The sequence below is a fragment of the Ascaphus truei genome, chromosome 21 (genome assembly GCF_040206685.1).
Source record: "Ascaphus truei isolate aAscTru1 chromosome 21, aAscTru1.hap1, whole genome shotgun sequence".
NCBI classification, from domain to species: domain Eukaryota; kingdom Metazoa; phylum Chordata; class Amphibia; order Anura; family Ascaphidae; genus Ascaphus; species Ascaphus truei.
The window spans coordinates 23,244,937-23,269,520 of NC_134503.1; the positions used below are offsets into that span (position 1 = coordinate 23,244,937).

Here is a 24,584-nt window from a genome sequence, read left to right on the forward strand (position 1 = left end):
CGTAACAAGACTGAAAGGTTAAATAGAGCAGGTACAGAAACGAGTGCTCCAAATGCCCAAAGGACCCCATTGAACTATCGTCTGTAACAAGCACTTGATGATACAGTTGATTAGCACTGACGGCCTCCAAAATAGCGCCCACTGGTGATGCTGCTTGGCAATGGCAGACGTAGGGTGGGAGGGGAAGAATGATACCCAACGTACGTTGAGTGGCAGGGCTTTCAGCACCGCAGGGGCGGGGCATTATCTTCGTGGGGTGTCACATGGAGGGAGGCTGAACGAGAGACTTCCTCCTTCAGTGACCTCCATCCCTTCGCCGACCTTCAGAATCCCACTACCAAGGGGCAAGATCGAGATAAGGAAGCCTTTTTCTCCATGAATAATTCTGCTGGACAAAGTCTTCATCATTTTGTAACATTTATCTCCACTGTTTTGGCCTCGCCCTTCAGAACCTTTCTGCGCTGGAGCCCAGCGTATCATTAAGTACAAAGCTGTGTGCGTGTCACATTCTCTCGGCTTCTCTGGTGACAGGCTCTGGCTTTTCCCTGCATGCTTTAGGTCTTACCCAGGATACTACGTTGTGTGTTTGTGACTCACTGAATATTTTAAGTAGCCCTTTATTTAGTTCTAAGTTATATAATCCTAGCAGCATTTTCGGCTAACCGGGGTAATCAGCCTCAACTAACCCACGTAGAAATTAGCAAGGGTTTAACTCCACGTACGTGTGTTTTCAACCTAACCTAAAAAGCTACTACGTTCGGCATGAACTGAAAAGAAACATCAAAGACCTCCCGCTTCTGGGACTCTGAGCTCCACCTGACAGCAGAAAGATAAATCATTCCCCTGCAGTCAAAATGATGTGCTGCTTTCGGCTGCAAAACAGAGCCGAAACATAAGTAGTGTGTATTTCTGTTCTTCACATGCACTGCTCCAGTATATAAAGAATATGTGTTTACAAAGGTGTCAGTGTACACCTCATTCATTATACATAATCCACGTATAACAGATAGTTGCCCAGAGAGCTGACAATCTAATTTCTATTCCCTGAAGCTGAGCGAGAGACACACAGAGCGGTCACTGGAAGCATATACCAGGAAAAGCACTCAGCCATCATACACCTTCACTAATATATTCAGCGGTTCAAATGTTCCAATTTAGCTTTAATCCTCCTCCTGAACAGCTGCAGACCCCGCAGACAGAATATCACTGACTGGCAGGAATATTACTACTGGGACAGGGCACTACGGGAGTATATGATCAGAGTTACAATGTACAGCCAGCGAGTCGAAAGACGGAACAAATTTACGGACCCCGAGCAAACTTCGAGAAGGGTTCCTTATAGGTTTCATTTAAATTTTTTAATTATTTATTTTTAATAAACTGGCCAGACTTTTGGGTTCGCGAACAGAGAACTCGCACATTTACGCATAAAAGCTTCAATTTGAAAAGAATTTCCAAACATTTTCCTGCTAATTTATATATATATATATATATTTTTTTTAAAACAAATATATATATATATTTTTTTTAACAAATCCAGTTCCAACAAATACAAAACACAATGTTTTAGTTTTTTTTTAACCAAAACAGAGTGTATATGTGTGCATGTATATGTGTGTGTGTTTATATATATATATATATATATATATATATATATATATATATATATATATATATATATATAACAAAGAAAAAAGCTGCGCCTCTAAGGAACATATACAATGAATATATATATATATATTATATGACAATATGATGTAAATATAGATAAATACCTTAATTATATAAGCAATATATACACATATGTAGTATTGTGGACCTATAATAATATCAGGCCCACAAAAACATGAACAATATTTGAGAAAGTTAGCCGTGACTGACGAAACGCGTCAGGGAGCGTCGTGACGTCAGACGCACAGACATTGGAGTCTACACTAAGCGCTGGAGCGTATTGATCCAGGCGCGAGTGCTATAGGCACCACTATTACGGGACCTCTTTCTTGGACTATTATACAGCACACCTGCCTTGTGAATTTGCTGGGACTCTGCTCCACTGCCAACGGAGCCTGGGACGGCCCCAAAAGTCTGCAGTCTAACCGGATGGTGTTACCAGCCCTGGGAATCTGCTGTGACGTTGCTCCCTTACCAACGGAGCCTGGGACGGCCCCAAGAGTCTACAGAAAAACCGGATGGTGGTGATTATATATATCACATATGCTTGATTTTATTGCATTTTTGTAAGTGCGTTTTTTACCCCCCTCTCTCCCCCTTCCCCCTCATTAAAACTTTTATACGCTATGGGCGTGCGCTCTCTCCTCTTTTTTCCTTTTTATATATATATATACACACACACACACATAAATACTCCCTCACACAATATATATATATATATTGGACCCAATAAACCACTTTTGTGATTATCTCTTGTGCTGTGCTGGTATATTGGATCTCTAGGGATCCTTACAGACTGTAACTATTTACAGTGTGGTCTGTCTGTCTGTCTCTCTACCATGTACTGTAGATAAAGAGATCTTGCACACATGGGGTTTTTAATAAGGTGTACAGTATTTATTGCAGTGATTGACATGTCGATCACTGCAGTACATACACCTTATTGAAATCCCTACACACATCGGTATATACAGGGCTCGACAAACTAGGGAAAAACCCACTCGCCCCCCCAAAAAATACTCCCTCACACTATATATATACTGTATATATATATATATATATATATATATATATATATATATATATATATATAACATATGTGTGTATATATATATATATATATATACATATACACACACAAATAATCAGCACTCCAGTGCTCACTAATATGTCAAAAGTGCGTCAACCAGTGTGTATATAACTGATTGACTGTTAATATTCTTAGTGATGTATGATTAATGGTCACAAAAAATAGTGTATGATACAATTATAATAAAGGTGGTGCAAACGTGTGTATATATATATATATATATATATATATATATATATGTATATATATATGTATATATATATATATATATATATATATGCTAATAATTTGGACCTAATAAGAAATCTGGTATGACTGCCCTGGCCCGTTCTTGAGATGTAAATGTATATTATATATATTCGACGTGCCCTTTAATTCTTTGACTTGTTATATATTTGTTAAGTGGAGAACTGTTTACATTTTCACAGTGTGTTGATTTAAACTTAGGAGCTTGGAAGTGTACAAAGCTATTTAGCTGTAAGAAGTGTAGGTCAGGAGGGAGTTCTGCATCGCTGGTTCTGCACTGCTGTATAATGCTGTTTTCAGAACTATTACAGCATATTTAAAATAACGCCAAACAACGGACAAAAGCAGCTGAACCACAATTAATATGGCTGCTGTTTAAAAGCACCCAGTTTCTTCAAATGAAACTATAGCGATATATTGTATGAATAACACATCCTATTTGGTGCGCACCATTTTATTCATTGCCTTTTCTTATCTCCGGTGCTGAAAAGACATTTTGGCTGTTGTCTGGCTTTTGTTTGTATATTCCATGAGCTAAATAAATGGCTGGGTGTTTTAAACATGACGGAACCCTGGAAGATGGCATAGCGATGTCAGATTGATCCAGCTGGCTGGAAAGTGTGTTCTGGAGTAGCATCGCTTTGTAAGAATGGGCACAAGGGTCTGGAAATCTGGCCATAGCGGCCGCGTAAATGAGCCCGAACCTGCCGGTCCTCAACCAGATACAAACAAGAATCTGGTATTCTCCTAAAATGGAAAGACTTACTGGGATCCTGAGATTCTTGTTCAAAATTCCAGAAAGTATGGAAGCCATGGCTGATTTATGAGAGTCTCAACATGCAGGGACACCCCAGCATAAACCAATAGTCCAATATCCTCCAATAACGACCAATCCCGCTCCTCGGCTCCTCCAGGGGGACAGTCAACCAAAAGGGTATAAAGGGCAGAGGGTTACAATCTGAAGTGTGTGTAGGTATATATTTACTTACTTTTGCCACCGGTCATTCATTGTGTATTCTCACACGTGCTTAAAGAAGCATATGAATAGCACTGTGGATATTCTGAACACATGATACATAAAGCTTGGCCCCCTGCAGACGCACTTACCAGAACTCCCTCCTCCTGTCTCTGTACGTTCTCCCTACCTACAAATTAGACTGTAAGCTCCTCAGAGCAGGGACTCCTCTTCCTTAATGTTACTTTTACATCTGAATCACTAATTCACATGATCTGTTATTTATATTATCTGTTATATATGATTACCACGTGTATTACTACTGTGAAGCGCTATGTACATTAATGGCGCTATATATATATATATATATATATATATATATATAAATACATACAATACAATATGTGTTAGTCGGGAATGTTGCACCATTCCTCCCCCCTTTTATTTCTGAACCCCCCCTCCCCCAGAACTGTTGAAAAACGCAATAAAAAAATGAAATATATATATATATATATATATATATATATATATATATATATATATATATATACAGCTCAACCCCGTTATAACGCAATCCGTTAAAAAGCGGATCCGCTTATAACACGATGCAAGCATGGCTCCCAATTTTCGTATTTATTAATACTTTACAACACGATTATTGGTATCTTAAATACTTTATTGTACAATGCATACAATTTTACATTATTTCTAACGCGATCCGCTTATAATGCGATGTGATTCTTTGGACCCCACGCACAGCGTTATAAGGGGGATGAGATACAGTATATATATATATATTTATATATATATATATATATATATGTGTTGTATGTATGTATATCTTTATGCTGTATACTTGTATGTATACTTCATTTAGAAGCCCCCTGAATGGGTGACTTGAACACGCCTTTTTATCCTGTAGAGTAGACATTACCGACTTGCTTCTAGTATTCTGCAGACCTGTGCTATCCCAGACCATCCCGGGACATTTACCAGTTTAAAGAGATTGATGCCGTACAAGAATCAGATTAAAGTGTTTACACGCGTCTCGTGTAAAGTGCTCTCTGCAAGAATATGATCTCGATGACAAGCATATATTTATTTCGATGATTATACCACGGATTTGATCAAACATTATCCCTAAAGCGTGCGCAATGTAACGTATATAATCATTACAATCAGAAGTCTGCATTATACGCTGAATGTTTGGTTATATTTGCGTGAGTGACGATCCTGTCTTGACGTTAGGCTGGTGTAAAATACAGAAACCCCCCTCCCCGTATAGGTAAGCTGTCATGTGATGAGGCAGCAGCCCCCACAAGGACAGCAAGCAGCCAGCTTCCCTTACAAGGAAGCTGATTAAAAATGTTGGAGGAGCAGCAGCAGCAGCAGCCCTTTCCAGCGAGAATAAATAGAGACTATGCAAATGTGTTTGTTACTTTGACAGTGTGTCTCAATTAAAGCATCTTACTGCTGTTGCTAGATACAGACGCTGCAGTCGTACAGCCAGGGAAACTGCATTAGTGATACACAGGGCTTGACCTTAATCCGTATGCATGCATTAAAAAAAAAAAACGCTGCCTCCTCTACATAAACTAGCATAATGCCAGGCGATATGTAACGCTAGTGACAAATGGAGAAGGGAACATCTCCCTTCCCCTCGCCGCGCACATCTACGCAGAGGATTGGGCAGCTTGTAATTGTGTCTCCACTTCTCCTGCTTTGTAATGTTTTGTGACTTGAAACGCAATCGCTGCTAATGATGACATTAAAGCGCACAAACGTATCTGTTACTCCTGCTGCGGAGACGCGGGGGGGAACGGGGAGTTTTTTGGTTGGCGGAGGAAGGGACGGGGATTGGGTGAGGATTTTATAATTAGGGTTTCTTCTTCCTGGCACAGGAATGAATGTCGTGTCCCAGTCGCAGGAGAAGAGGGAACCGTCATTTACAGCAACCGCACCTCGGGATGTGTAAGCTTTTCCTTTGAAAGAATATTGGGGTTTTTTTTTGTGACATTAAAATAAACAAACAGAAAAAATAACGAATACTTGAGTATAGAAGACCATTTTATTAGCGACGCATGTAACCTCACGGAGTCACTCTCTCTAACGAACCTTCACAATTACCAATGTCCTCCTCAAAAATAATACAAGACAAGCAGCCTGTGATTACCCCAAGCCTCTTATACATACTCTACGGCCCCAGTGCCGCCTCGCGCTTGCGACGGAGTGCCTGGCGGCGCTCGTTCCCTGTATCCGAGCGATCTGAAGGAGTTCGGATCACTCACTACGGGGGTGGGGGTGGCCATTACGTCACGCGGCTGGTTCGCCCTCATTGGCTGAACCGCTGCCGTGACGTGGCCATTGGTCGCCCGCTGCGCAACAAGACAAAAATCTGGTCTTTTGGCAAAGGCGGTCGGGCATCGCGCTTTCTGCAGGAGCGCGGCGGAAGTGACTGGGGCCGGCCCCATGGAGGGGCCAAAGCGCGCGCAGCCGTGAGCAGTGGGGACGAGGCCTTAGGGGCCCATTCACTAAACATCGATAAGGGCATTAATGCTGGTTAAGTGCCCTTTTCAAGCGATATCAAATGTGTAGCTATTCACAAAGCTTCAATAACAGGGCAATATCGCATAAAAACGGCTATTTAATGAGCGTTAACACTCTGGCAATTACAAGCCGTACAGTAACTGAAAAAAATGGGCAAACTGGCATTTTTTGCCAGTAACTGCTATTCACAAAGCTCCGAGATGCAGATCGCTCGTTAAACACTCGCATTCTTTTCTCGCAATCAAATGGGCGGCGAGATCGAATCGCGGTTTGCATGTGATGGAGATTATTTTATTTTGACTGCATAGGATTGATGCCGGAGACCCCCCGTGCTGACCCGCATTTATGTCAGCTCCGGAGACCCCCTGTGCTGACCCGCATTCCTATCAGCTCCGGAGACCCCCTGTGCTGACCCGCATTCCTATCAGCTCCGGAGACCCCCTGTGCTGACCCGCATTCCTATCAGCTCCGGAGACCCCCTGTGCTGACCCGCATTCCTATCAGCTCCGGAGACCCCCTGTGCTGACCCGCATTCCTATCAGCTCCGGAGACCCCCTGTGCTGACCCGCATTCCTATCAGCTCCGGAGACCCCCTGTGCTGACCCGCTTTCATGTCAGCTCCGGAGACCCCCTGTGCTGACCCGCATTCATGTCAGCTCCGGAGACCCCCCGTGCTGACCCGCATTCATGTCAGCTCCGGAGACCCCCCGTGCTGACCCGCATTCATGTCAGCTCCGGAGACCCCCCGTGCTGACCCGCATTCATGTCAGCTCCGGAGACCCCCTGTGCTGACCCGCATTCATGTCAGCTCCGGAGACCCCCTGTGCTGACCCGCATTCATGTCAGCTCCGGAGACCCCCTGTGCTGACCTGCATTCATGTCAGCTCCGGAGACCCCCTGTGCTGACCCGCATTCATGTCAGCTCCGTAGACCCCCTGTGCTGACCTGCATTCAACTAACAGATAAGCAAAACGCTTTATTATTGTGTGCAGAGACTGTATACATTGTTGCCTATGCCAGGGCATGTTTTAGAGGTGGGAATCAGCTTAGCTGGCCATCCAACTAGTGAGGGCGAAAACTACAGTGTAGTTAGATTTCCTTAAAGGGAATAGGGGTTCTTATTATGTTTTGTTTGGACTTAAAGGGACAATGGGCCTATTGATGTATGATTTAATCCCTGTAAATAAACCCCAAAGAGAGAGAAATGCTAAGTTTCCTGTCTTAAATTGGGACTAAAGAGACTGCAACGTGGTGTGGGCATCACAATATATATATATAAGTTGATTCCACACATGGAATTAGCAGCAAGAGAGGGAAGTCCAAATGAGCGCTCCCGGAAGAAGCCTTTTTGGCGAAACGGCCGTCGGAGCAGAGCTGTGACAGCACCCCCACCCTCTTCTGACCCGTGTGCAACATCAGACTGCTCAAGATTTTCCTTTGTGATGTCGCTGATGCCCTAGCGTGAGACGCTGGTCTGTATCACAGGACTTCCGCATTGCTTTGTCTACTACCTTTCTGTAGTGCTCCCTGTCCCTTGGTTATTCCAACAGAATCTTTGCTCATTACTTTTGAGCTTTGTACCTCTGGGGTCTTGATTAGAGTGCAACGAGTGCATCATTTGGATTTCCCTCACTTGCTGCTAATTCCATGTGTGCAGCCTAGCTTTGGCATCAACTTTACAGAGCTGATTTGCAGCGCATTATAGGGTCTAATTTTTATTCATCTCCAGCTGTGTGTTATACCATCTCTCACCATCACTAAGAGGTTAATGTATTATGTATATATCTTTTTCTGTGTTCTGGTTTGATTTACCATTCATATTGATTATCATTTTGTGTTTTGGATCGGCCGATCTAAGTCACAGTACCCGGGGAAATTTCCTTTCCCCTGGTTCTGTTATGGTATATCTGTAACAACAATTTTTTTTTACTTTGGTTCTTACCAGACCTTATTTACCTCTTTGATGTTCTAATGTTGTGTCACACAGCAATTTACTATTTGACTTGTGTGGGTCTGTCTTATGTGTTTTTTATACTCTTTGCCAATAAAGTCCATTTTTTTCAATTTTTCATTATACAGTGTTTGAGTGCACCTTTTTGACCCTTCTTTTTCTTTTTCTGTGTTATATATTCCTCATGGGTCGGTAGCACCACCAGAGGGTCATCTTCTACCCTGACCTTTGGTTATCTCTGATTATTTAATCATCCAGGGGTGATTTGATTGCGGCATCTTTTTTGTGTTTAACACATATATATATATATATATATATACACACATACATACATACATATATATATATACACACACACACACACACACACACACACACACACACACACACACACATATATACATATATATACATATACAGATATATACATACACACATACACACATACACACACACAGTTGTGTGAAAAAGAAAGTACTCCCTCTTTGAATTCTATGGTTTTACATATCAGGACATAATAACAATCATCTGTTCCTTAGCAAGTCTTAAAATTAGGTAAATACAACCTCAGATGAACAACACATGACATATTACACCGTGTCATGATTTATTTAAAAAAAATAAAGCCAAAATGGAGAAGCTATGTGTGAAAAACTAAGTACACCCTTACTGCTTCCATAGGAATTAAGATGCTAAGTAGCAGACAGGTTCTGCTAATCAAATGCTCTTGATTAATTGATCATCAGCAAGTGTGACCACCTCTATAAAAGCCGAAGTTTTAGCAGTTTGCTGGTCTGGAGCATTCAGGTGTGTGTTAACACAATGCCAAGGAAGAAAGACATCAGCAATGATCTTAGAGAAGCAATTGTTGCTGCCCATCAATCTGGGAAGGGTTATAAGGCCATTTCCAAACAATTTAAAGTCCATCATTCTACAGTGAGAAAGATTATTCAAAAGTGGAAAACATTCAAGACAGTTGCCAATCTTCCCACGAGTGGACGTCCCAGCAAATTCACCCCAAAGTCAGACTGTGCAATGCTCAGAGAAATTGCAAAAAAAACGAAGAGTTACATTTCAGACTCTACAGGCCTCAGTTAGCATGTTAAATGTTAAAGTTCATGACAGTACAATTAGAAAAAGGCTGAACAAGTATGGTTTGTTTGGAAGGGTTGCCAGGAGAAAGCTTCTTCTCTCTAAAAAGAACATGGCAGCACGGCTTAGGTTTGCAAAGTTGCATCTGAACAAACTACAAGACTTCTGGAACAATGTCCTTTGGACAGATGAGACCAAAGTGGAGATGTTTGGCCATAATGCACAGCTCCACGTTTGGCGAAAACCAAACACAGCATATCAGCACAAACACCTAATACCAACTGTCAAGCACGGTGGTGGAGGGGTGAGGATTTGGGCTTGTTTTGCAGCCACAGGACCTGGGAACCTTGCAGTCATTGAGTCGACCATGAACTCCTCTGTATACCAAAGTATTCTAGAGTCAAATGTGAGGCCATCTGTCCGACAGCTAAAGCTTGGCCGAAATTGGGTCATGCAACAGGACAATGATCCCAAGCACACCAGCAAATCTACAACAGAATGGCTAAAAAAGAAAAGAATCAAGGTGTTACAATGGCCCAGTCAAAGTCCAGACCTCAACTCGATTGAAATGCTGTGGCAGGACCTTAAGAGAGCTGTGCATTAACAAATGCCCACAAACCTCAATGAACTGAAGCAACGTTGTAAAGAAGAGTGGGCAAAATTCCTCCACAACGATGTGAGAGACTGATAGTCATACAGAAAATGATTACTTCAAGTTATTGCTACTAAAGGTGGTTCTACAAGCTATTGAATCATAAGGTATACTTAGTTTTTCACACATAGCTTCTTCATTTTGGCTTTATTTTTGTTAAATAAATCATGACACTGTGTAATATGTCATGTGTTGTTGTTCTTCTGAGGTTGTATTTACCCAATTGTAAGACCTGCTAAAGAACAATTGTTATTATGTCCTGATATGTAAAACCACAGAATTCAAAGAGGGTGTACTTTCTTTTTCACACCACTGTATATACATATCACAGATCACATTCCAGGATGCACTATTTTAAAGTTAAAACCCTTTTTTGGCTTCATTCATTGTAACACCGCCGGAAGAAGAGATCAGTGTATCTGGAAAGCTCGCACAAATAAAAGCATTTCGTTAGCCCCAGAACGGTATCGTCTATTCATTTTTGATTATTAAAGCTCGGCTAACACGGTACCGATACCTCTACATATAAACAAAAGACAAAGAGAAGCGCAGGCTCCATAGCGTATAACTGTGTATAAAAGGGATACATTTATTATAACAAGCAGTCCCAAGGAATTGCACTTACAGGATATTAAAAGAACAAATTCATTGGATAGAAATCTCTATTAAGGAGTCATCAACAGGGGTGGAGGAGTCCAAGATGGATAATTTGCACCTGATTGCCACATAATGGCCGTGTACAGCTCCTGCCACAAGCTAGCGTCGCCCCACAGCATCTCACAGATGCCTTACTTAGTCTCCCTTGATCAGAGTTGGCGTATCGGCAGTAGGAGAATCAGCTGGCTGAGACTGCTGGAGACACAGGACTTCCTCGCAAACCTCCGCACACAATGACGTCACCACGTCCCTACGCGTTTCGTCACGGCATGTGACTTCATCAGGGGAAATAACAGACAGAATGAATAACGGGCACAGATAAAAATATCAGTAATTAATAAAATAATACACTATGTGTCACAGAAGGTGCCCGGGGTAGAAACTAAGTCCCAAAAAACTCCTGATGAAGTTCCGATGCTAGGAACGAAACACGTAGAGCTATACATCTTTTACTGTGCATTTATTTCATGCTTTTAAAGGCTATATCTATTTACGGATCAAATGTTTGGCTCCAGAGAACATGATATAGTTCAATAGTCAGTGTGTTACGAGCGCGCAGTTACTACTGTAGACATTGGCGTCTGACATCATAGCCACGTGATCGTGGTAGTCAGACAGGGAATGTCAACACCGGAGAGGTAACAACACTGCTGGACCAGCACCCAACCACGCAGAGCAAAACAGCACTGCAGGAGTTAAAAACTCCAGGCACGGAGGATTCCAAGCAGAGAGGGAGCCAGCTGTACACTGCCTGCCTGTGAGGTGACACACACCCACACTGCCTGCCTGTGAGGTGACACACACCCACACTGCCTGATTTTATCAGCTCTGTTGTAAGTAGCCAATTTGCTATCTTAATATATAAAATCGAAAGGTTGGTACTAGCTGCGGTGAATCTGATTGGTCCTCAGCCTCTGGTCAATCAGATTGGTGGCTCTATGACATCACCCAACTCTCTCTCTCTCCCTCCCCCCCACCGGCTCCCGGACGGAGGGGAAGCGCGGCGCGGCCCTCCTGCCCCAGCCGCCAACGTTCACTTCCCTCCCCGGCGGGGGGACAGGCAGTGGGCAGGCAGCCTCCGGAAGGACCCCCTTCCTCCTGCAGCTGCCCCCGGTAAGATGGCGGCGCACAGCGGACAGACGGGGTGTGGTATTCAGTCAGGAGAGAGGGGGGGGGAGTTAGTCAGGAGAGAGGGGGGGAGAGAGGGAGTCAGGAGAGAGGGGGGGGAGAGAGGGAGTCAGGAGAGAGGGGGGGGGAGAGAGGGAGTCAGGAGAGAGGGGGGGAGAGGGAGTCAGGAGAGAGGGGGAGAGGGAGTCAGGAGAGAAGGGGGGAGAGAGGGAGTCAGGAGAGAGAGGGGGGGGAGAGGGAGTCAGAAGAGAGGGGGGGAGAGGGAGTCAGGAGAGAGGGGGAGAGGGAGTCAGGAGAGAAGGGGGGAGAGAGGGAGTCAGGAGAGAGAGGGGGGGGAGAGGGAGTCAGAAGAGAGGGGGGGAGAGGGAGTCAGGAGAGAGGGGGGGAGAGGGAGTCAGGAGAGGGGGGGGAGAGGGGGAGTCAGGAGAGAGGGGGGGGGAGAGAGGGAGTCAGGAGAGAGGGGGGGAGAGAGGGAGTCAGGAGAGAGGGGGGGTAGGGAGTCAGGAGAGAAGGGGGGGAAGCCTGAACAGCTGTGAAGAGGGGGGGAAGGGAGTTGAGAGGGAGGATGGGGGAGGCAGAACATTACATCACGGGCAACGCCGGGTATATCAGCTAGTTTCTATATAAAGTTGCCGTTTCTTACTTAACTATTTTGGCGCTTTTTTCATTCTCTTTAGGACCAAGAGAATTGGGACTTGGTTACTACCCCGACCACCTTCCGTGACACATTGTGTATTATTGTATTAATTACTGATATTTTTATCTGCGCCCGTTATTCATTCTGTCTGTTTTATATATGTTAACCTGAGTGTGAGGTTAGGAATTCTGAGGCAGCATTTAATTATCTGTATTTAATTACTTCATTTTATATTGTTGCACATCCAAATGTTTTACATACATACATATATATATATGTATGTACACACACACACACACACACACACACACACACACACACACACACACACACACACACACACACACACACACACACACACACGGCTCGACAAATATAAAAAATGCTACTCGCCAGACACAGAAAGGGACTCGCCCCCGGGCCCGCCACCCATTTCTTTTTTAATCCCACTGTACAACTGAGCATTTGATCATTGATTTCATGGTTATAGATGATTGATGATTATATTAATAGCAACATTATAATGTGCCTTTGGTTAGGTGAACAATTGATCACATAGCACAACTTTGTGTGTCTCCGGACGATGTGACGGGAACACAGTGGGAGCCCTGAACGAATAGAACCGCGCTTGGATTTAGGAATAGAGAAAGTCATTGAATAAATGTGACAGTTTCCCAATAAGTGATGTTTTTGGGGTAGTGAAGGAAGAACCCCAAGTGTTTCTTATTAATGCGAGTTATACATTTGCGTTGTGCTGCCTTTCCCCTCTGTAGATGTTATGGGTAATGTGGCATCTCTGGCGTCTCAGCCCCCACCTTACTACATGTATTTGTGTGTTGTGATACGTGTTAATTTTCCAGCTTGAGGATTTTACTACTGTAAATAATGTTTTTTATTACTTTATGGGCTATTTAAGGGTTCAAACCTAAATGTAACAAGAAGCATGCGGCAGTGCCAGAGTCCTATTGATTTGGACCTAATTCACCAATTCTATTTAAGGGACTCCACAAAACGTATTTGACAGAAATATCTGGACTTGAAACCTTTGATTCAGATCATGAAGGGGCTTAATAAATCATCCTAAAATCACTATACACTATGACCACAAAATGTCATTAACAACTCATAATTAGGTGACCTCAACATGATGAACCATCTACAAAATGATGACCACACACCATGACATCACTATGACGTGTCTGCCGTCATGTGACCGTACCCGGATATCAAACAGATGGGCAGATAACCTGAGCGACATCAAAATATTTAATCTAAAGCTATTATCAATGCACCGGAGGCTGGTCAACCTTCGTGTGACGTCATAAATGCATTTAAACAAAGCCAATGTGACGTCATACTCAATGTAACGAGACAAATCAAAACAATGTCTCCAAACTATGCGGTCACATAATATGGAAGCTACCAAGGAGCCCCTACCCCATCTCCTCCCACCCCCACCGCACAGCACGAGGCTACCCCATCTCCTCCCACCACCCTCCACACAACACGAGGGTACCCCATCTCCTCCCACCCCCCTCCGCACAGCACGAGGCTACCCCATCTCCTGCCACCCCCTCTACACGGCACAAGGCTACCCCATCTCCTCCCATCCCCCTCCGCACAGCACGAGGCTACCTCATCTCCTGCCACCCCCCTCCGCACAGCACGAGGCTACCCCATCTCCTCCCACCCCCCTCCGCACAGCACGAGGCTACCCCATCTCCTCCCACCCCCCTCCGCACAGCAAGAGGCTACCCCATCTCCTACCTCCCCCCTCCGCACAGTACGAGGCTACCCCATATCCTCCCACCCCCCTCCGCACAGCACTAGGTACATGACCGCCGTTGCTTCCCCTCTTGCTCCTCCGTCTTACACGAGCCACATTCACACCATCGTGCAGCCTCATAACTAAAGCCGGGTGCGCGTGGGATCACGGGAAGTGAAGCCAGGAGTCAGGGACATGCGTAATAATTTATTGCAAGGGAGTCCTTACCTCGCATGCACATTAAAAAGAGAGGCTTGGTCACCATAGAGATGATTGACGAGGCACTCAGTGGCAGTAATTGATTTGGGCAGAGCACATTGATTGCCAGCATGAAAGAGCCGCATGTGGCTTGGGGGAGTGACGGCTTGCCTGCAGCTAAAATGCACTTGCCCCAGGCGAGTGGGCGAGTGCATTTGTCGATACATATATATATATATAGAAATATATTATATATAATATACTAAGCTATTGGTCAAACATACCAAAACCCCACCTGTGCTCTTTGTTCCTATTAGATAGCATGCAAGTTTGCTAGCTCTAGGATTAAGCGTGAATAGCAGGACAAATAAACTTTCTAAATTATAATGTACATATACATACTGTATACACATGCATAAACACACGTTAAAAGCCCCCAGATACACTGGAAAGTAACCTGGAGTGGAACAAAATCTCTGTCCCACAGGCAGCCAGTGACCATTCTAGGGCAGGGGTGAGCCAAGTTTTTAACCTGCGTCCCCCCCCCCCCCTGCTTACCTCCCGGCTTTTGCTCCCCCTCCTCAGCTCCGGCGTCAAATGACGTTGCGGAGTAATGTGACGTCACGTTGCCATGGAAACGCGACGACACGTGACCCCGTGGCGTCATTTGACTCCGGTTACCATGCTGACACATCGCCGAAGATAGGTAGGAGAAGCTGCAGAGGCCTTGCGTGGTCCCCCGGCATTTCATTTAAATGCCTTGGGGGAGAACGCGGGTCCTCTGTAGCCATTGCGCCCCCATGGAAATTCTCCCGCCCCCCACTTTGCGCACCCCTGCTCTAGGGATTATACCCATGTACACTAAATGGTGCTATGCATCAGTAGGTCATTTGGATGCGAGCTAGCATGTACTAAAGCAGGGGTGCGCAAACTTTTCCCCGTGCGCACCCTTGCCTGCTCTCCTCGGCGCCTTGCGCCGCCCAGTTTGCGCACCGCTGTACTAAAGCATAGCACCCTTTAGTGAATATTGGCCTTCATTTTTTCATACAATTTTAACCCCTTCAGTGTCGGAAGGCACCGCACCACGTTACAAGTCTCTGCGATACTGGAGGGTCTGGTGAGGGTTGTGGGACCCTCGTATATTAATGTTCTGTGCCCACCTCTGACAAATTCAGGTTCCTTTATTGTGTAGATTTGGGAGTGGGAGGATCTGTCACCCCAAAGCAGGTAAACCCTGTAATATATTGGCACATTCTCTTCTCCCGGCTCCCTCTGCAGCGCCTCCAGATGACGTCTGATTTCAGAGGTACCCTGTGTATGTGCTGCTCTGATCCTTACATGTGATATGTTCACTGACTCACAGGAAGTACTCCTCGGAGTCTCCGACTCACAGGAAGTACTCCTCGGAGTCTCCGACTCACAGGAAGTACTCCTCGGAGTCTCCGACTCACAGGAAGTACTCCTCGGAGTCTCCGACTCACAGGAAGTACTCCTCGGAGTCTCCGACTCACAGGAAGTACTCCTCGGAGTCACCGACTCAGTCGAATCAAAAATGTACCTGCCATTCCTCTATTTTATGCCAGCCAGGAATCGATCTCCATGTTTAATGTACACAGGAAACAGATATAGTACACAATTCTGTAACATACCTGCCCAAAATGCACCGTGATGGGCCTTCTCTCCTCTCTGTTTTTGAGGTCCTTCTTTTCAGCAGATGGTGACGGGGACATCTTGGGGATGGGCTCTTCCTGGGCCACACTGCAGCCATTTTCAGCCAAGTCCTGTGTAAAATACATAGATGGGAGGGAGCACGGTCAGTAACACTGTTATGCAATTGAGCTTTCAGAGAAATCACACTGACCCCTCTCAGCCCTGCTCCGAGTGACACACGGGTACAGCAGGTGAGGAGGGCCCTGCTCCGAGTGACACACGGGTACAGCAGGTGAGGAGGGCCCTGCTCCGAGTGACACACGGGTACAGCAGGTGAGGAGGGCCTTGCTCCGAGTGACACACGGGTACAGCAGGTGAGGAGGGCCCTGCTCCGAGTGACACACGGGTACAGCAGGTGAGGAGGGCCCTGCTCCGAGTGACACACGGGTACAGCAGGTGAGGAGGGCCCTGCTCCGAGTGACACACGGGTACAGCAGGTGAGGAGGGCCCTGTTCCGAGTGACACACGGGTACAGCAGGTGAGGAGGGCCCTGCTCCGAGTGACACCCACGGGTACAGCAGGTGAGGAGGGCCCTTCTCTGAGTGACACCCACGGGTACAGCAGGTGAGGAGGGCCCTGCTCTGAGTGACACACGGGTACAGCAGGTGAGGAGGGCCCTGCTCTGAGTGACACCCACGGGTACAGCAGGTGAGGAGGGCCCTGCTCCGAGTGACACACGGGTACAGCAGGTGAGGAGGGCCCTGCTCCGAGTGACACCCACGGGTAAAGCAGGTGAGGAGGGCCCTGCTCCGAGTGACACACGGGTACAGCAGGTGAGGAGGGCCCTGCTCCAAGTGACACACGGGTACAGCAGGTGAGGAGGGCCCTGCTCTGAGTGATACACATGGGTACAGCAGGTGAGGAGGGCCCTGCTCCGAGTGACACACGGGTACAGCAGGTGAGGAGGGCCCTGCTCCGAGTGACACACGGGTACAGCAGGTGAGGAGGGCCCTGCTCCGAGTGACACCCACGGGTACAGCAGGTGAGGAGGGCCCTGCTCCGAGTGACACCCACGGGTACAGCAGGTGAGGAGGGCCCTGCTCCGAGTGACACACGGGTACAGCAGGTGAGGACCCTGCTCCGAGTGACACCCACGGGTACAGCAGGTGAGGAGGGCCCTGCTCCGAGTGATACACGTGTATGACCCACGTTATAACAAGCACACAGAGCTCCGCAATAACCTCATCAAATCTACAATGTCTTCCCTAATGCCCAGGGGAAGAAACTTTACCAATGTGGCAGCGACGGGAAGTCAAATTCTTCTCAAGTTATTATAATATCTAATATTAACTCCATCAGCGCCATGGGAGAGGCAAGAAGCAGCATTGCAGTCAGTAAAACGCTTTTCTACAGGAAATAAATGATGAATCTAAATGAGCTGTATTAGAAATGGGTTTCTCCTCCAATTAAACGGCAATGTCAAATACAACAACTATTTATCCCACGGGCAGCACAAAGGACTCGGGGGCATCCCTTAAGGTTGGAGAAAATGAGATTTCACCAGCAACAAAGGAAAGGGTCCTTTGCAGTAAGGGCAGTTACAGTGTGGGATTCATTACCCATGGAGACTATGATGGCAGATACAATAGAGATGCTCAAAAAGAGGTTGTGCATCTTTTTAGAAAGGAAAGGTATACAGGGATATACCAAATAAGTATTCATGGGAAGGATGTTGATCCAGGGAGTAATCTGATTGCCATTATTGGAGTCAGGAAGGAATTTATTTTCCCCCTTATGAGATATCATTGGATGATGTGACTCTGGAGTTTTGTGTTTGCCTTCCCCTGGATCAATAAGTATAGATATAGGATCAAGTATCTGTTGTCTAAATTTAGCATAGGTTGAACTTGATGGATGTCTGTCTTTTTTCATCCTTATTTACTTTGAATATAACTATGTAACTGTGTAACAAACTGAGAATACAGGCATACCGCGCATTAACGTATGCAATGGGTCCAGAGCATGTATGTAAAGCGAAAATGTACTTAAAGTGAAGCACTACCTTTTATCCACTTTACAATGCATGTACTGTACTGCAATTGCTCACCATTACACCCCGCCCCCCACCCCCCATGTGTGGTCTACTTCACAGATCTCTTACAATCCCGTCATTCAAGTTATTACAACAATCTAACTATCCTACTGCTTTTAATATCACGCACGGTGGTTATCCTACCCCCTCCCCAAAAAAGATTAGTGGGGGTTACATAACCATTCTGTGGATATAAGTCTCTTCCCCACAATGTTAACATCCATGCCTGCACCATTTAGCAGAGTATTGATTTGTTTGCTTGCCAACAGCACCCAACGGACCCCGACATTCTTGTGAAAGGTGACAATGTATATAAGTGGGAGATGGTTGCAGACCTGTCTAAGACATGCAAATGAACATACAGTAATATTTACAGTTGCTTTATGCTTTACTGTGGAGGGTTTTTGTCACTTTTTTTACCCACCATAACCTTAATAATTGTGGTGAATACCTAGTCTAGTCTCAAACCTGCTTTGCCATTACAACCAACCTCACACTGATGATACCCATCAAGGTTGAAACATGTCTGTGAGTGGGTTTAATGGCTTTGCATCTCATCCCAGCCTCTGTCTAAAAGCTGTGTTTAAAACAGCATGCATTGGCTTGAGGATTTGCTTGTGTAATACGAGCTTGAGACAAAAGGTGGCACTGAGTGCTCATTTGCATGTCATTTCCCAGAATCCCTTGCTGCAGTGGAAGCGCTGTATGCTGGGCGATAATGGGGAAAGACAGGGTTGCAGACCTGTCTAAGACATGCAAATGAACATACAGTAATATTTACAGTTGCTTTATATATATATATATGTGTGTTAATAAGTACATCTATTTATGTATATGCCAGTGAGTATATATATATATATATATATATATATATATATATATATACACACACTGGCATATACATAAATAGATGTACTTATTAACACATGAACGTCTATCTACACATCCGTTTGAGGCAGCAATTGATGGGTGATAACTATGGACACGGAGTACAAATAAACAGAGGGCATATCTACGGGGGGAGGGTATTTACTGGAAAGATGCTTGGCCCCACAGTCATCGTATAGTAGGACCAGTGTAGAGCCAATGGAAAGTATTAGGAGTATCAATAACATAAAATCATAAAATCATTGAATAAGGAGTTAGGAGTGAAGGGCAAACAGAAGCAGGGATGGGTGCAGAGAGAATAGTCCTATTAAATATATATACACGAGTCAGTGATGCAGGCGTGCTAAGTCATTTCACACCCCCTAGATCTAAAATGTTGCCCTAGTGGTTAACAATTAAGGAGATGATGTTAATGGAATAAAAAGCAAAATAGCTGCTTCTTAATGGCGGTGCCCGATCTCTCCATTCCCCCTGCCCTCCCTCTCCCATCTCTCCCTGTTCCACCTTCCCCTATCCCCCTGCACTCATCCTCCACCTTAAGGACAACAAGGAAGGAGGTGAGGGACTGGTGAGAGGCGCGTGTCGCCATCAAGCAGCGGGGACATAGCCGTAGTGTCGGTACTCGCGAAGCGAGCGTACGTACTGTTGCGGCTAAGCTTCATCTAAAGCTTAACCGCAATTTTCCCTGCCATTTTAATTTTTGTGCCGAAGTTGCCAGTGCGCCAGCCGCATCTTGCGGCCGTTTCTCCCGATCAGCACTAATGGCGCTGAACAAAGGAAGCGCCTGCGGCGCTGGAAAGAAAAAAAAATGCCCGCGTCTGAACGCATTTTTTAAATAACCGCAGGGGCGGCCGCTGTAGACTGAAGGCGGCCGCCACTGTACAAAGGGTTAGGTGCAATTGAAAATATGTACGTACTCGCGGGGTATGCCTGTATAAAGCCTGTGTCATGTAAAAGATAAGATACTGCACACAAGGAGCGAATGGTACGTGCAGCAGAGTGACACACACACAGGGCAGCGTATTATCCTGTAGCGCTCTGCATTTCATACGCCGTGCGTAGATATTTACAATAAACAAACATAATTCAAGTACCTTCTGCTTCAAGCGATTTTTCACCTCTTTTATCCCCATTTTTGCGTGATCTTTAGCCTGCGGGAGAGACGAGTTTGAAATTCCCGTTACATTGCAGGGCAGGTGGAAGACAAACCAGTAACCTGTACAAAGCTTGGGCCTGCTACGGCCTCACTCTGCTTCCTCCCCCATTGCTTCAGATTTACATGTCTGATAATATGCACTGAGGAGGCTGGACAAGCCCATGAAATACAATCCCCATCCCTTGGCATTGATGAGGTTGGAGATGATTGATATATATATAAAATATATATATATATATATACACACATGCACACACACACACACACACACACGCACGCACGCACGCACACACAAAACAGGAATCTGCAGCACACTTAGTAGAAAAAAGATAATTTAATATAGATAAATTATCAGGCAATCGAACATGCTACAGAGCAACGTACGTTTCAGACCATAAGGTCCTTTCTCAAGTTCTAATCAGTAATGAATAAACATAAGAGGAGGGAAAGTAAGAAAGGTGGGAGGCGGGACTAACAAGGCCAAACGTCATGACGTCACGACGCAGCTCCGACCGGGTGGTGAGTGGTGAGCGTCTCTGAACGCCGAGCTTAGCAGACAAGATAGCAACACGCTACACAGTGTGATCACTTGAATCACATTATCTGCTAATCTGTAGCCATATCCAATACACTGCTTGACTTTTGACACTATTGAGGTATATTTGAGCCATGACGATGGCACAATGTGTATAGCAAGTGGGTTTATGCTACTACTTCATGATTTGCTATGAAGCTGACCAACTAGACTGTTATAACAAAACATGGTCTCTCAGCTGTAAGCAACATTAGCAGCTGACTGCAGCGTTCACTCTCCTAGCGACTCTCACCCCACCCCGTGCTTTTTTATTACTACTATTATTGTGTGCTCGTGCATTATATTATTATCACTCACCTAGTGCAGTTCATTTAGCTTAGTGTAAGAGGCTATAAATTGATACGGGCTCTGACCCGTGCCTCAGGGCCAATCGAATCACATTTTGTGGGCCGTTCTCCACTGCTGCACTGTAGATTAGATTTAAGCTATTAAGTATTGTAGTTAGAAATTATTATCATTAGGCTTGTTAACTATTTAAATAAGTCTATTTTCCTGTGGTGAGAAGCAGGTGTATCTCTCAATTGATAACACTTGCATGTTACACGTAGCACCATAATATTATGATTGTTAGCCTTGGATACCTGTCTGATTGATTACAGGTTTTTTAATTAGTGCTGGAATGGGGGCTCCATGTATTATACCTATGTGAGCCTTGATTACATTGATTGAATTCCTACCTATGGGCTGCTCATTAGGTCCCTTTCCAGTTTATGTTTGTATATATGTTTGTGTTTGTTGTTCTAAATGTATGTACATGATCAAGATTAGATGTTCATGATATCACCCCCCCCTTTTTTAAATTTCTATATTAAAATAATAAGTATTAACTCTAATAATCATATCTACCGAGACACTGAGTGCAAGTTAAAGGGTGTTTCCTTTCCCTCATTTTCCATAATCAGTAATGAAGCAGGGACAGAATATATAGGAGGGATACACAAAAAAGTGCCAAAACAGTAATTATCAAAGTACAAGCAGCTGTGTGATCAGTGCTGCTGGTCAGAGTGCAAGCACAACGCATGCACAATAGCTACAAGCCTACGCACACCACCCTAGATGTTAATATCATATAATGCCATAGTTCTACACATTTCTACTCACTCAAACCTAAAACAATGGTTGTACAGGCCCCTCTGTAGGACTTTGTTCTCAATATCCGTGAGGGTGTATGACGAAATGTTGATACTGTCGAAATCCCTATTGAAATTACCGTGTTATCATCTGTTGTTGCGGTTGGCGTGGTCGTCGACCTCCTCCTCTTCCTCTGGTATGTTTCCCTGCCCTTCGCGTAGCTCCCTGTCTCCTCCCTGAGATGAATCTTTCTCTAAAAAAGAGGCCTCACAGTCTCTTCTTGTCAGGGCTGTGTCTATGGGACTGATCAATAAACAACTGAAGCTTTATCTAACGGTGGATGATCCTATCATTCTGGTACTGTATACGCTACCAAAGGTGCATAAGAAGCTAGATGATCCCCCCGGGCGTCCTACAGTGGCGGGCACTAATTCAATATTTGAACCGATTGCAACGTTTTTGGATACGATGATAAGACCGCTCGTCACCATGGGCCCTTCTTATGTACAAGATACCATCAAGTTCCTATTACATCTTAGGACTTTAAATATCAACACACCAGGGGTGCTTCTGGTTACTTTGGATGTGGACAGCCTCTACACATACATCACACACTGCGAGGGGGTGGAGGCAGTCCGTTTCTATCTTGCTCAGACGCAATCCTTTTCTGACCAGGAACAAGATTTCTTGTTAACACTACTGAAGTTGGTTCTGTTCGAAAATTATTTTTTATTTGAAGATCAATTCTTCAATCAGGTACGAGGGACCGCAATGGGTTCAAATGTGGCTCCCTCGTATGCTAATGTTTTTATAAATTATTTTGAAGACCAATATGTGTAAACGAATCCGCTGTATCTACAATCTGCCACCACATGGTTACGTTATATAGACGATATATTCATGTTATGGTCTGGCAGCGTGGACTTTCTCCTTACATTTCACCAACAATTGAACTCTGCTCTGGATACTATAAGTTTTACTATGCATTATGATCTGAAGGTCAGCATTGTGGACACGTGTATATCTAGTAGATAATATGATCCAGATAGATCTTTATTCCAAAAGCACGGGCCGCAATATGCTTTTATTGCATGAAAGCTTTCATCTATCTCATAGTATATGCTCCCTGCCCAAAAGCCAGTTTATACAGGGTGAAGAGGATTGTGAGTGAACCGGCTAAGGTTGATGAAAGGCTATGGTGGATAAAGGTGGATACATTTGGGACCAGAGGATATCCTTGGGACATTCTTGAGGCTGATAGGATGTCTGTATCCACTATGGATAGGGAGTTTCTTCTTTGTCCAAAAACGAGTAATAAAGTCACTGGTAGAATTTCATTTATTAGCACCTTCTCCACAGCTAGTGGAGACATCAGCTGTCTCATTCGTAAGTTTTGGTATCTCATTGAAACAGAAGCAAAACTTGGCAGAATACTAACAGCACCACCATTGATGTCCTACAGAAGGGAACCAACCATCAGGGACTCTATTGTTTGAGCTGACTTTGGGACCGTGAAAATATCTACAACAAGATTCTTAGGCACACCTGTCAACGGAACTTTTCCATGTCTAGCATGTGTACAATGCGGGAACATTAAAAAAGGCTCAACATTCACGCATCCACAAACAGGACGGCAGTACCACATGAAACACCGACATTGTGGTTTATCTTATTAAGTGGCCCTGCGGTATGGCTTATGTTGGCGAGACCACGCGAAAGCTGAAGTGACGGTGAGCCAACACAAATCCACGATCAGATGTCGGGTACAAGATCAGCCTGTGTCCGCTCATTTTTTACTAGCCTGGCACAGTTTTAGCCAGTTATGGGTATAAGTTATAGACCATGTCTTGAAACTGAGACGTGGGGGTAATAGGGTGTTTATCCTTAAAAAGTGAGAAGCCCTGTTGGTACACAAATTAGGGACTTTGCATCCCCTTGGTCTTAATCGTGACTATGACCTGGCGGGTTTCTGAGGAATGAACTCTGTTCAGTCTCGGGATGCATGTGTTGGTACTTTTTGGTGCGCTGCATCATGGGAGAGCAGCGTTTAGTACATTGTCCCCCCTTTGTTCCGTTCCCTTTTAGTCTATGCACTTGCGATGTGCACCCCGTTCTATCCTGGGTTGTTCACATGACCTTATAATTGGGTTTCCCTTATATTTTCGTGTGTGTTTGAAGGACTAATTGTCCCTGTTTGAAAAGGCGGTAGTAACCTCCCAGGGCTGGACTATTTTAAATTGAAGCAGGACTAGAACCTAGTCTGGTATGTTTCATTATGAGAACCTTACTTTCCCTCCTCTTATGTTTATTCTGCCTTGTTATACTCTAGTTCCTTGTTTTCCCTCGTATCCTCTTTTCCCCCCCTTCACTTCTTCCTTTTCCCCCCTTATTTTTCTTTTTACTCCACATTTATTTGTTTGCTTATTGATTGGATATGTTTATTTTATTTCACCTTATTTTATTAGGTGCTGCCCTTTTTTTGTAGGGCTTTTTTAGCATATGCATTAGAGCATTTATTTAGGTAGTTTGGAACACATAGGTGC

At 44.7% G+C, this 24,584-nt stretch overlaps 1 protein-coding gene across 9 annotated transcripts in view; it reads right to left on the reverse strand.

Annotated features, from left to right (window-relative positions):
* The window catches only part of DENND1A (DENN domain containing 1A), a 514,179-nt gene that overhangs the window by 70,275 nt on the left and 419,320 nt on the right, over nucleotides 1-24,584 (reverse strand). For 8 of the 9 annotated variants that reach the window (XM_075579369.1, XM_075579373.1, XM_075579371.1 and 5 more), the window contains 2 exons: nucleotides 20,314-20,370; nucleotides 16,239-16,370 (listed from right to left, as the gene is read on the reverse strand). In XM_075579369.1, coding sequence (XP_075435484.1) covers nucleotides 16,239-16,370; nucleotides 20,314-20,370 — 189 coding nt within the window. Of the gene's footprint in view, nucleotides 1-10,891; nucleotides 11,137-16,238; nucleotides 16,371-20,313; nucleotides 20,371-24,584 lie in introns of those variants that run through there. The other variant, XM_075579374.1, reaches the window with a different exon arrangement.